Raw genomic sequence first — 13,591 nt, forward strand, 5'->3', positions numbered from 1 at the left:
GAGGTGGGGAGTGTGGACACAACTACACCTGCCCGCCCCATTCCCTAGGTTCCTCACCTGGCACCACCTCTCCAGGTGCATAGCTCTGAGCTCCCCTGGGCTGTGAGCCCTGCCACCCATTTCATGGCGAGGGAAGTGCAGGCTGATTCTCTGCCACTGCCAATGCTGTGAGGGCTGCAGCAGAGGCAGAGGTGGGGCACTCTTCCACAGTAGTGTAGTTAGGGAGGGGAGGGGAGGTCAAAGCTCCATCATGCAGGACTGACTGGCTGACCTCCGGTCTTTTCACCTGAGGAGAGACTGAAGCCCCTCGGACAGCAGCACACACCTTTCCTGCCCAGCCTGTGTGGGTGAGTGAGGGAAGGGCGGTGAGGGGCAGGGGCTGCACCTCACCTCAGCCCACCAGGCGCAGCGAAGGGACCTGCCTCGCTTTCCCCAGCTCAGTACAGTGGAACCTTGTGTTATGTACCGTCCTCCTTGTGAACGCTGCGAGTTACGAGCTCCGCTAACCTGGAAGTAGATGCCCCTTGTTGTGAACTTTGCCCCGGGATGTGAGCAGAAGTCACGCACTGGCAGCACGGCGGCAGCGGGAGGCGCCATTAGCAAAAGCACACCTCATGGTACGAGTTGTTTCAGGTTACAAACGGACCTCTGGAATGAATTAAGTTCGTAACCGGAGGTACCACTGTATTCAGTATCCAGTATCATTAATATATAGTTATTGCATAATCATGATAATACACACCCAATGATGCTGAAAATAGAACCACTTAAGCATATTCAATGTTAATTGGCTTTTGATGGCTGCCATTAAGCAGTTTGGGAGAGGGTTGCTATATTTTATCAACAACTAATGTATTTCATAGAGAAAGGGAGTGGCAGGGTTTAAAGCAGTATGCACAAAGTTATTTCATCCCTTCACAGCCCTTGAAGAGTCGAAGAGGAGAGCTGATAACCATATTCAAATGTCTAAAGGGTTGCCACATGGAGGATGGAGCAAACTTGTTTTCTCCTGCTCCAGAGTCTAGGACCCAAACCAATGGATTCAAGTTACAAGAAAGGAGATTCAAACTAAACATCAGGAATAACTTTCTGACAGTAAGAGCTGTTTGACAGTGGAACAGACTCCCACAAGACATGGTGGACTCCCCTTCCTTGGAAGTTTTTAAGCAGAGGTTGGATGGCCGTCTGTCATGTATGATCTAGTTGAGATTCCTGCAATGAAGGCGGCTGAACTATATTACCCTCAGGGTCCAACTCTACAATTCTAAGATTCTGTGATTCACTCCTGAAACTCTGGGACCTTTTGGAGCAGTGTCTGCTGCTAGAGTCAGAAACTGATTGGAAAGGAAAAGGAAAAATAGAGAAGCTCTAGTGCTACGTATGTATAGACACCCAGGATTCTACAGATCCCCGTATAGCAAATTATTTTGGGTGGGGGTGTTGCATAACTTCAAAACACTGTTATCAAATTCAAGTATTTGGTGTGAGGCAGGGTACAAAAAAAGAAGAAAAAAGAATAAGTTGTCCTGGTAATATATGTTTATGAGCAAATAATAATAATGCAAAACTGCTTCAACACAAACATATGTTTGCAACTGTTTTCTTCAGTCAGGGTTTTATCTTTAAATAAATTATGAACATGATCCAAGGCTGTTTTCTACGTAAGCTGCTTGATCTTTCCCATTTTGCTACTGATCCTCAGTATAGCTGATCTTGTAAAATAGGGCAGGAGGGGAAAACACAAAGTGGCTTTTATGGATACAGAGCAGCTGTTGTGCTCCTAAGACACTGGCATACGCTTCAGAGACAGAGATGAGGAAAAATTATCTTCTCAGTGTATCACTGGCCCATGGGTTGCAGATTACCCCAGTCAAGTATGGTAACTGTATATGAGCACACATCTTGCTACTGCCAGCCTTATAATGAGACAGGCAAGCAGAGCGGGAAATGCAGCCCAGGGGTATCTGGTGAGAGGCAGGAGACATATGTGAACTGCTTCCTTGGTACAGCAAAATGTAGACTGGATGCTCAAATTGTCAAAGTTTTCTACCATTGGAAAGGGACACTTGTGGATCTGTCCCTGTACTTCCTATCAAAAATATTAATCCACCCATGTTCAAGTGGAATAAATGACAGGGAAGAAGTTCAGAGTGGGAAACACTCTGTGATGCTCTGTTAAATGTTTTACTTTTTTTACTCACTGAAGCTCTTAACATTTGAATAAAAATGAGCATGCAGTCATTTCATAGGTATGTCATAGAATCATAGAATTGTAGAGTTGGAAGAGACCCTGAGGATCATCGAGTCCAGCCTCCTGCAATGCAGAAATATGCAGCTGTCCCATAAGGGGATCAAACCTGCAACCTTGGAGTTATCAGCACCACACTCTAACCAACTGAGCTAGCCACTTGGACAGTGTTTTCATATTCAGGTGTTGAACAAAATATTTAGATTCGGCTCTTACTAGAATTTCAATAGAGAGTTATTAATAGATAAAAGAGAGGTATTTGATAAATCTTATACAATGAGGATGGGCATTGCAGAAGAAAATATCAAAGTGGCCAATGTTGAATCAATTATTTTCTTACAAACTAATTCTTTCCATACTACAAACAAAATTAGCCCACATTTCAAAGAGACTTGATAATTCCTTATAGAACAGATTCAGTAAGGGTTAATTAGGACTTTGCCTTTGAAGAATTTCTATACTGTTCATTTGTAATAAAACTATTATTTTAATAAAGAGACTGCTCATTAACTTGTGTCTCCTTTCAACAAACACGGCTTTAACAAATACAGTATCTTTAATAAGGTGTTACCGTGCACAGTAGCAGATTAGTACAACTTCTTTTCAAGTACACAACCACAACTTTCATGGCTCACCATGTTCAACAACTGAAATTCCTCCCTGCAGCAACTAAAATCTAAGAAAATTGTTCCCGTATGTCAGTGCCAGCTATTCCATTTACTAGAGCCTTGAGACTGCCTAACGAAACAACAACTCCAGCTCATCATAGAGAAGTAGTAAAGTAGCTTATGCATATCCGAAAAGTACTCTTTGCCTTTACTCATTTTTCCTCTTTTGAAGTACACAGTAACTGCTGATATATTCACATAGCTCAGTTTGATTCAACTCCCCCCCCCAAAACTCTCTGTGTTGGCACAAGTACAAAATAAAGAATTCTATACTAATTACAAATCTCACAAGCTTGCTAGAGCTTTTAATATTGTATTCAAATATGCCTAGGGGCCAAACAACATTGCCCCAGGAGAACAGCAATTGATCTATTGTTGTTTTTTCCCCTCTTTGAAATGGTGGAGGACTGTTTATTAATTGTGGAAGTGGTGATGTGACTAGGGACATTTACTGCTGCCCTTGCAGAGTTTCTCCAATCTAAATCCCACCTAGCTTCCATTTGTATTGCAATGGGGTGCACATTTAACAGTGGAATCCAGCCATGACACAGACACTTGAATTTCCCCATAGTAAATAGCACCTTGAGAAATTTAGATTGGGAAGATGTGCATTGCTTCTCTCACTCATATATTCTCAACAACAAATAAACCACATCATGAAAAAAACAATGAATTGTTTATTTCTTCTATTTACATCAATCTATTCTGCAAAATAGAAATATCAAAAGAAATATCAACAATCTCAGATATGCAGATGACACAACCTTGATGGCAGAAAGTGAGGAGGAATTAAAGAACCTTTTATTGAGGGTGAAAGAGGAGAGTGCAAAATATGGTCTGAAGCTCAACATCAAAAAAACGAAGATCATGGCCACTGGTCCCATTACCTCCTGGCAAATAGAAGGGGAAGAAATGGAGGCAGTGAGAAATTTTACTTTCTTGGGCTCCATGATCACTGCAGATGGTGACAGCAGTCATGAAATTAAAAGATGCCTGCTTCTTGGGAGAAAAGCAATGACAAACCTAGACAGCATCTTAAAAAGAAGAGACATCACCTTGCCAACAAAGGTCCGTATAGTTAAAGCTATGGTTTTCCCAGTAGTGATGTATGGAAGTGAGAGCTGGACCATAAAGAAGGCTGATCGCCGAAGAATTAATGCTTTTGAATTATGGTGCTGGAGGAGACTCTTGAGAGTCCCATGGACTGCAAGAAGATCAAATCTATCCATTCTTAAGGAAATCAGCCCTGAGTGCTCACTGGAAGGACAGATCACAAAGCTGAGGCTCCAGTACTTGGGCCACCTCATGAGAAGAGAAAAGACCCTGATGCTGGGAAAGATGGAGGGCACAAGGAGAAGGGGACGACAGAGGACCAGATGGTTGGACAGTGTTCTTGAAGCTACCAACATGTGTTTGACCAAACTGCGGGAGGCAGTGGAAGACAGGAGTGCCTGGCATGCTCTGGTCCATGGGGTCACGAAGAGTTGGACACGACTAAAGAACAAATCTGCAAAAATTCAGATTGGTGTTTTATCTCACAAAACTCATGAAAGGTAAAGTAGACAGAGGTTGCCCAGGGGTACCCAGTTTCTTTCATGACTGTACAGGAATTCCAACCTGGGTTTCTTACATTCAAAGCCAATGTTTCAGTGCCTGTTCTATGTCTACAAAACCATAAGGTCTCTAAGCTAGATAGAAAATAAAATTAATAATGCCCAAGGTTCCCAGGCTGCTAAATTTTGCATCCAGTATTCAATTATGTTCTTGTACGCTGCAATTGCAAAAAATGTAAAATGCACATTGTCCTGCAAGTAGCTTATACTAAAGAAGAGATCCTTTCAACTAAACAGTTGTTGAGGCAAGAAGATGGATAGCTTAAAGGATGAAATAGAAGTTCTCTGGTGTATGCTTACTCAAAAAATTTGCTACAGTAACAAGTTAGCTTTGACATCCGTCTTGGAAGAAGATTTGTCAACTTCTGACATCCTTACTTGCTATTCTTTTTAAAGGAAAACAATATGATCAACGTTTAAGAATTTCATCATGGTTTTAACATGCTGAATTGTTTTATCATTTGTTGTTTACCTCCCTGGGTTCCTTTGGGGGGAAGGATATAAAATTAATTAATTAATTGGTGCATATTTTTGTGCACACCTTTTGGTTTGAAAACAGCATTATAAAATGTTCAGGGAGGTGAACATTTTGAAGGGTAGGGTAGCTGCTTTTCAGTTAGTTTATTGGTTCAGGAAGTGTGAATTATGTGGTGAGGAGGCATTTCATACATTCCTAGACTCACACAACTGCATAAACATTTAAATTAGCTTTCCATACCATTAGCCAGATCACATTGAAATCACCTGATAATGGTACTTCTCCTGAGGGGAAGGCCTCCAGAGTAACCACTTACTACATAATCCCACCTGACACCCATAGGAATCCAATGTAGAAGTTTCCACAATGGCATTGAACCAAGACTACAAACATGTGATTTACAGAAGCAAACCACACCTCTGTGAGGCCATCTGAGCCAGCCCTTTGTTTGCTCGAGTGACAGTTGCAAATGGTCAAATTAACTGTGACTGGGATCAAAAGAAAGCACACTGAAGCTTTGTTCCAAGGCCAATTTCCTCCTAACATAGTCAAGATGCAGTGCAGGACAGGGAACTTGTGCCTACTATGGTTGGGAAGAAGTGTGTTTCTCAGGCAGTTGCAGATCCCTTAACCGGACACACAATATGAAGGCAACACTGTTTAGGAAAGTTTTTAATGTTCGATGTTTTATTGTGCTTTTAATATTCTGTTGGGAGCCTCCCAGAGTGGCTGAGGAAACCCAGCCAGATGGGTGGGGTATAAAAATAAATTATTATTATTATTATTATTATTAGACAAACTGCCACCCTGAGGGGCAGTTTTGAATTTTTGGATGAGGGGTTGCTCTTTCTTGAGTCTTGCTTTTTAAAAGCTTGATGCAGAAGAAGGGAGGAACTGGAGGAGACCTTTACAGGATGAAGTAAGAAAAAACCTTGGGATTTTATTTTGAGGGGCCTGAGGCAAAATACCGGTAAGTGTTTGGGGTATCAATTAATTAACTAGGAGTATCTGGCTGGAAAAATATATTTGATCTATGAAAAAAATGGAAGATGAAACTTCATTAGACTTTAGTAAAGAAATAACTTCCAATCAATCCTTTGAGAAAATTAATTGTGTGTATGTAACACATTCTGTCAGTATCCTACAACCTTTCTCTTGGAGCTTAAGCAGAAAGTCATCTGTGTGTGGTAATTGCACCAGACCACCTTGAACCAAGCCCAGTAGAATATGGGCAGCCGCTGTACATGTTTTACCAGAGGTGTCACATGCTGTCTGCTTCCCTTAGCATCATCGCTGCTGTATTCTACACCAGCTAGAGCTTCCAGACCAGCCCCAAAGGCAGTAGGAAATCAATTGCACTAAGAAACCCAATATCCATTGTTCTAGATACTGTGGACTGCTTTTACTGTACATTATTTTGGTTTCCCAATTGTCTCCGTTTCTAAATTTCCCCATCAACATGGGGAATATTTCCCCACTATGTACTGATAATAATAATAATAATAATAATAATAATAATAATAATAATAATAATAATTTATTATTTGTACCCCGCCCATCTGGCTGGGTTTCCCCAGCCACTCTGGGCGGCTTCCAACAAAGACCCAAAATACACTAAAATGTCACACATTAAAAACTTCCCTGAACAGGGCTGCCTTCAGATGTCTTCTGAATGTCAGGTAGTTGTTTATCTCTTTGATTTCTGATGGGAGGGCGTTCCACAGGGCGGGTGCCACTACCCAGAAGGCCCTCTGCCTGGTTCATATTGCAATGAGGGAACTGCCAGAAGGCCCTCGGCGTTGGACCTCAGCGTCTGGGCAGAACGATGGGGGTGAAGACACTCCTTCAGGTATACTGGACCGAGGCCATTTAGGGTTTTAAAGGTCAACACCAACACTTTGAATTGTGCTCAGAAACGTACTGGGAGCCAATGTAGGTCTTTCAAGACCGATGTTATGTGGTCTCGGCAGCTGCCCCCAGTCACCAGTCTAGCTGCCGCATTCTGGATTAGTTAGTTTCCGGGTCACCTTCAAAGGTAGCCCCTCGTAGAGCGCATTGCAGTAGTCCAAGCGGGAGATAGCTAGAGCATGCACCACTCTGGCAAGACAGTCTGCGGGCAGGTAGGGTCTCAGCCTGCGTACCAGGTGGAGCTGGTAGACAGCTGCCCTGGATACAGAATTGACCTGCGCCTCCATGGACAGCTGTGAGTCCAAAATGACTCCCAGACTGCGCACCTGGTCCTTGGTGATTTTAAATCATCATCATCATCATCATCATCATCATCATCATAAATTTTATTTGTACCTTGCTCTCCCCAGCCGAAGCCAGGCTCAGAGTGGCTAACATCATACATACATTTTTAATTAAAGAAACAAATTATTGGTAGAGTAGCGGGTTTTCAACTTTTCATCTTTTCATGTCTTATATTTTTCAAACTTTCTTGAAGGTTGCAAACAGGAGCAGAGTCCAACTCCTAGGTATAATTATGTTTCCATAGACCATGGCTAACTCTCATAGTTGCCTTACTGTAGCTTACCACTTAAGACAATTTATACAGTAATGTATATAGTACTCTCATAGTGCTCTCAAAGGCCACCAAGGTGCACGTCACAAGTTGAGCTGCAGTTAGTTTAAAACAGTCATTATACTTCTGTTTCTAGAGGTAGGATTTCCTTATCATTAAGCCATGTCTCTCTATGGAATAAATCAGCATGCTTTTAACTTCACAGTTCATCCACCTCTCTTCTTCTCGAATTTACTGCCTTGCACCTTCCTTCTTTCAGTCACAAGCATGCCTGTAATTAACTTTCTTTCTCTCCCTCTCTCTCTCTCTCTCAAAAGTGACAGATGTCACACACGTAGTGGGAACGGCAAGATTGCAATGACAAGAAAATATGAGGAAGTTGTCATGACAACAGCATGACTGGTATTTGTCTGTCTAGCACAGCCTTGATATATAATAGGCAATCTACAGGTTCAATCAAAATCATTCCAGGTACCTAGTTGAGTGTATATCAGACAACTCCACAAAAACCCATTATTTAAGTCTATGCTTCTGAATAATCCTTTTCACTAGTAAAAGATCCTCCTTTGAGCCTTAATATGTCACCTATAGAGGAACTGTGGGATTATGTTTCAAAATGTATGGTATTTACTTCAGTACAAAAGCTTGTATTTTAGATGGGGGAGAGGTAACTAATTAGCAATACCAATGATCTTGGCAAAATCAGCATCACTACAAACTAAAATAATTATTGATTTACATCAACACTTTTATACAGAGGAATATACTCAAAAGTGTATAGTGCATATGGTTGGTTTTCAGTTTGCTGCAGGGGATGTGGGTTTTATAAGCATATCAGGAGGAGAGGAACAAGAGTATAATGTCCTCATCAGCCTCCATGCCTTAGGGATGATTCACACATGCGTGAATATCAAATATTCAACACTTTGCGACTTACAGTACCTTTCAGTGGAGGCATTTCACAGATTCTGTTGTATTTAAGAAATAACATCAGATGCTGTGAATGATTTATCTATAGTGTTTTTTCCATGATAGCTGTTTATCAAAGGCAAACCTGAAATAATTTATAGCCCAGTCAGGTCAGCTCAGGGCAAACCTTCTTTATGCAGGTTATTTAAAACCAAAATATTCATAAATGAAAAACACAGGGAATAAAATGAAAATATGCTGATTCAAAGATGAATTTTGCTTCTGAAAATGTATCCATTACTTCATGTGGCAAAAGAGATGGTGCAAAATTATTTTACAGACAACAAAACAGGCTCCTTCTCTGGGATTTATGATCATTAACTGATAAAGATTCAGAAAACCAAGAAATTCCTCTAGAAACACACTAGATTCAGCCATGTACTTGGTTTGTGCTGGAGTTCTACTCTCCTCTGAAATAAGCACTAGTGAATTAAGCCTAAGTGTCCTATTAACCTATTAGGCATATGGAGGCTCTCATTTCCATCTGATCCCTCAGAAAAAGGTGCCTTTAATGTATTCAGTTCTGCTGCCAAAAAGCTCTTGCACATGAACAATTACAGCTAATTTTAACCAAATTGCTTCCTGCAAGAAGTGGACATCATTAAGAAACTTTCTCCATTTCCTTTTACAAAGAAGTCTTAAAGATAGAAAATAAAGAAAGCTCTTTGTGATGCTGTCTGATAAAATCATTAGTCTCACACGACTTACTTCAAAGCGTAGGATGGCAATCACCTAGCCCTCCATGGAACGCATAAAGGAGCATGCTGTGCTTCAAAGCTACATCAATTTATCAGGTCATTTAATTACTTAAGTGTGACTTAAATTGTTCAAAATGTAATATAAGTTGCTGTGCGTAGACTACAAACTTTTGCACTAGGCTTGGTTATCATAATACCAGGATTATTATAAAAATGTTATGAAATATCAATATAATATAATGTTGTTAACACTGCAATAATTCTTGTTATGAGTTAAGCAACACTGTGTCTCATCCAATTGTGTTTCTTCAGTCATGGAAGGCTGTTGATCCAACTGAGGGATCTTTAAATGGAATGGGAAGAGTCACAAATTCACTCTAAGTCCCCTTTGCTTCTCCACTAAAATCTGCTTGAGAGGGGTGGAAGACCTCTGGAATATCATGGCAGGTGCTGTGGGACAGAGGCCACAGGAGAAAGGGAGGATGTGCAAAAAATCACTTCCCTCCCCTTCCACTCATAGAAGCTTGTGTTGGAGCAAAGAGCCCTTTGAGAACAAAGGCATATAATAAAAAATAATAATAATAAAATTTTATTTATATCCCACCCTTCCCAGCCAAAGCCGGGCTCAGAGCGGCTAACAACAGTAAAATGAAACAACATTCTAAAATCATTTCATTATAAAATCAGTTCAAAATCAAAATCAGATTAATAGCAACCATTAATTAACTGGATAAAAGTTGCTTTTAAAGAACATGTAGCTCAAAAACACAATTTTGTTTAATGTAATTGTGGAGTTCAAAGGTGTATCATCTGTCCAAACCACCAAAATAGGGTGTGATTTACCACATCCAATAATAATAATAATAATAATAATAATAATAAATTTATACCCCACCCATCTGGTGCGGCTTCCAACAAAAGATTAAAATACATTAAAACATCAGTCATTAAAAACTTCCCTAAACAGGGCTGCCTTCAGATGTCTTCTAAATGTCAGATAGTTGTTTATTTCTTTGACATCTGGTGGGAGGGCGTTCCACAGGACCATTCTCATCTTATCATTTAACCCTTTGTATCAGGAGTTAATAGTAATACACATTCTTTCTGATAGGCAGGATGCCAGGCCCTGACTTGAATAATGAATTAAGATACATCCTCCTTCCCCTATTGCTCTGCAAACAATTTGCTTTCATTTCCATACTAGTTGTTCCTCATTCTCAATAGCAACTTGATTGCTGAAAGACAGCATCCATCAGAGTATTCCCAATCTTTTGTTATGGTAGTCTGTGACCAAAATTCTACCAAATCTGCCTTCCATTTCTTGCATTCCACAAGCAACTGCTTTCATATCTTACAATAATATGAATCTTCACAAAAGGCTTCAAACTTTAAAGTCTAAAGCAGGGATGGGCCCTCCAGATGTTGAAGGACTCCCAGCTCCCATCACCCTGATCACCAGCCATGCTGGCTAGGACTGAGAAAAGTTAGAGTCCAGCGATCTCTGGAGGACCACAGGCTCCATTTAAAGCATAGCAATTTAAATATTGAGGGCTTAAAGATAAGGAAACCTTGAAAGCTCACTTCTCTTTTGCCTTTATTATGAAGTTAAAAATAAGCCTACATTTTGAACTGTGGATATTATTCTCCAGTGATGGTAGATTTATAATCTCTAGATTTTATTTACTATTCCTTTATTTGAAAGAGGATGTAGTATTATACACAATATGCAACAGAACAGTCTCCTTCACCCACTTAAAGGTAAAGGGTAAAGGGACCCCTGACCATTAGGTCCAGTCATGGCCGATTCTGGAGTTGCGACGCTCATCTCGCTTTATTGGCCGAGGGAGCCGGCGTACAGCTTCCGGGTCATGTGGCCAGCATGACTAAGCCGCTTCTGGCGAACCAGAGCAGCACATGGAAACGCCATTTACCTTCCCGCCGGAACGGTACCTATTTATCTACTTGCACTTTGATGTGCTTTCGAACTGCTAGGTGGGCAGGAGCTGGGACAGAGCAACGGGAGCTCATCCCGTCACGGGGATTTGAACCGCCGACCTTCTGATCGGCAAGTCCTAGGCTCTGTGGTTTAACCCACAGCGCCACCCGCGTCCCTTCACCCATTTAGGAAAAACTAAAAATGGGTTAAATACTGATGCGTTGTACTGATGATTATAAGGGCCAAATGAGAGGGAAGGCACGCTATTAACAGTTGTGCGTTTTTAAGGCTTTAATACAGCCATGAGGAGTTCCAAATTTGATTCTGGGGGCATTTTTCTTTTCAAAACTGCCTTCCCTATGTTATTTTCCCACCCTTTGGTATGAAAACTGATGAGTTCCACCTATTCCCTCCCCACACACACACTTTGGACTGTGGACACAGAGAGCAGGACAATAAGCAACCCCTTCACCCCGCCCCGCAACAAATTCAGAGCTCTTTCACCTCACCATCCCGTATTAGCTGCACTGCGATTTTTAAAAACTCAGGAGTAACTGCACATATCTCCCACATAACGTATCATTTGGCTCTAACTTGCAGAGATCTGCAGTGCTCCCTTCACACATTTTTTCCTGACAGTCAAGTGATTATTTTCTTTATACAAATGTGTATATTCGTCTGAACTGTGTGCCAAGTCAAAATGCACAACTGAGACAGCCTTATAAAAGAGATAAATGGAAGCAACTGAACAGAATAATAGCAGCAAGGGGGGGATTAGATTCTAAATGCATACACTTATTTTGGGTTTCCTGTTAGAACCTTCCCATTCCAGAAAGGGCCACCTGCTATCAAATCCAGAAGACCGTACACAAGTATTACAGGGCTGCTCTGGCATCAGCTAATAGCGCAAGCTATTGTACTACTTTGCAACGGATTTTTCAAAGGTCGAGTTTTGTCCTCTGCACAGATTTGTAACCAATACATCATTCTTAATTCTGACACACTCCATTAACTAAACATTTATACTGCATTAGATGCTAATAAAATACCTTACCTCTGTCTGAAGTATGGCAGCTCTCTGTTCTTTGGCAGTAAGTGACTCTTTAAGCACTTCAATGTGTTGCTTGCAATCTGAATTCTGATTGCTAAGGGTTTCAAGCTTAGTTTGTAAGGCAAGAAGTTCTGATTCTTTCTTTGAAAGCTCCTGCTTCAACTGGTCAATCTGCAGATATACATATATATGTATTAGTAGTAGTACTAGTATTAAGCACAACAATTTAATCCAGCAGTTCCCACACCACTTTGCTTCCTGAGTTCAGATAGTAACATTTATCTACATATGCAATATAAAGTACATTTATTTCTTTCCACATGTGATTGATATTGCTGGACAAGCTTTGGACAGAAATGTAGGTGATTGCGAGCCACATGTGCTGTCTAAACGTTACATCGTGTCATGAAAGCCACTTTGCCATGGATTCATCCCATAAGCACAAAGCCACCTTCTCCAATAGTGGGATTTGGTTTAGCCCATAACTACAGTACAGAAGAGGAGAAAGAAAGATTTAAAACTGGAGTAGCAGCCAATAAAACCTGGATTTTGATCACAAGTTTACAATGCTCGGCCCACATGCTCCAGATTAATAAAAGTACATTTATCAGCTATAATATTGCAGAGTCACATGTTGCAAGAAAATATTTCTTGCATGTCCCACTCTACTTTGTTTCATTTCCCCATATGATATCAATTCTTTTAGAATCAAATCCAAAAGGCATCTTACACAATTACAAATACTTGCACATGTGGAATATTTAAAGAAGAATGCAAACTCCTCTTTTTCCATTAGATTTGTTATTCTAATTCAGGAATAGGGAACCTGTGTCCCATAATCTCTGACCTTTGGCCATGCTGGCAGGGGCTGATGGAGTCCAACAACATATTGGGAGGGGGGGCTACAGATTCACCACCCCTGTTCTAACTGAACCATTTTCTGGCCACCTTTTATTATAATAATTAGCATTTATAATATAGCAAGTGCTGAAAATTGGTTGGTATTCTATGGAGACTTTAAGCAAAATAAGGCAGGTCTAAATTACAATCTAAAAGGAATCTAAAAGGATTGCAAGCTAAGCAAAGGAAGAAGGAATAGCAAATTATGCATTATCTCAATGCAAATAAGAGAGGAGTTTAGAAGAAAACCCATTCAAGGACAAAATTAAAACATAATATTCAATGTACTCAAGAGCATGTTAATTTTTTAAAGATCTTTTTGGAAGAATGGCAAACATCTTTCATTTATTTGCCATAAAGCCACCAGTAAGCACAGATATATAGCCAAAACCAAAATATCAAAATAAGGTGAGTGAAATTCCACACAGTACAATGTCAAGTTGAAGCCAGTATGCAGAACAGCATGTGTTTTATATGAGTCCCATATGGCTATCCCAGAATCAAAT

At 40.5% G+C, this 13,591-nt stretch overlaps 1 protein-coding gene across 11 annotated transcripts in view; it reads right to left on the reverse strand.

Annotated features, from left to right (window-relative positions):
- ERC2 (ELKS/RAB6-interacting/CAST family member 2) overlaps positions 1-13,591 on the reverse strand; it is a 526,798-nt gene that overhangs the window by 353,173 nt on the left and 160,034 nt on the right. For all 11 annotated transcript variants that reach the window (XR_013983315.1, XR_013983316.1, XR_013983317.1 and 8 more), the window contains one exon: positions 12,189-12,356. Coding sequence is in view for 3 of the 11 variants with exons in the window: in XM_080996735.1 (XP_080852861.1) it covers positions 12,189-12,356 (168 nt within the window). In the remaining 8 variants the exon portion in view is untranslated. The remainder of the gene's footprint in view (positions 1-12,188; positions 12,357-13,591) is intronic.

The sequence above is a fragment of the Podarcis pityusensis genome, assembly GCF_964106645.2.
Source record: "Podarcis pityusensis genome assembly, chromosome: 2".
NCBI classification, from domain to species: Eukaryota; Metazoa; Chordata; class Lepidosauria; order Squamata; family Lacertidae; genus Podarcis; species Podarcis pityusensis.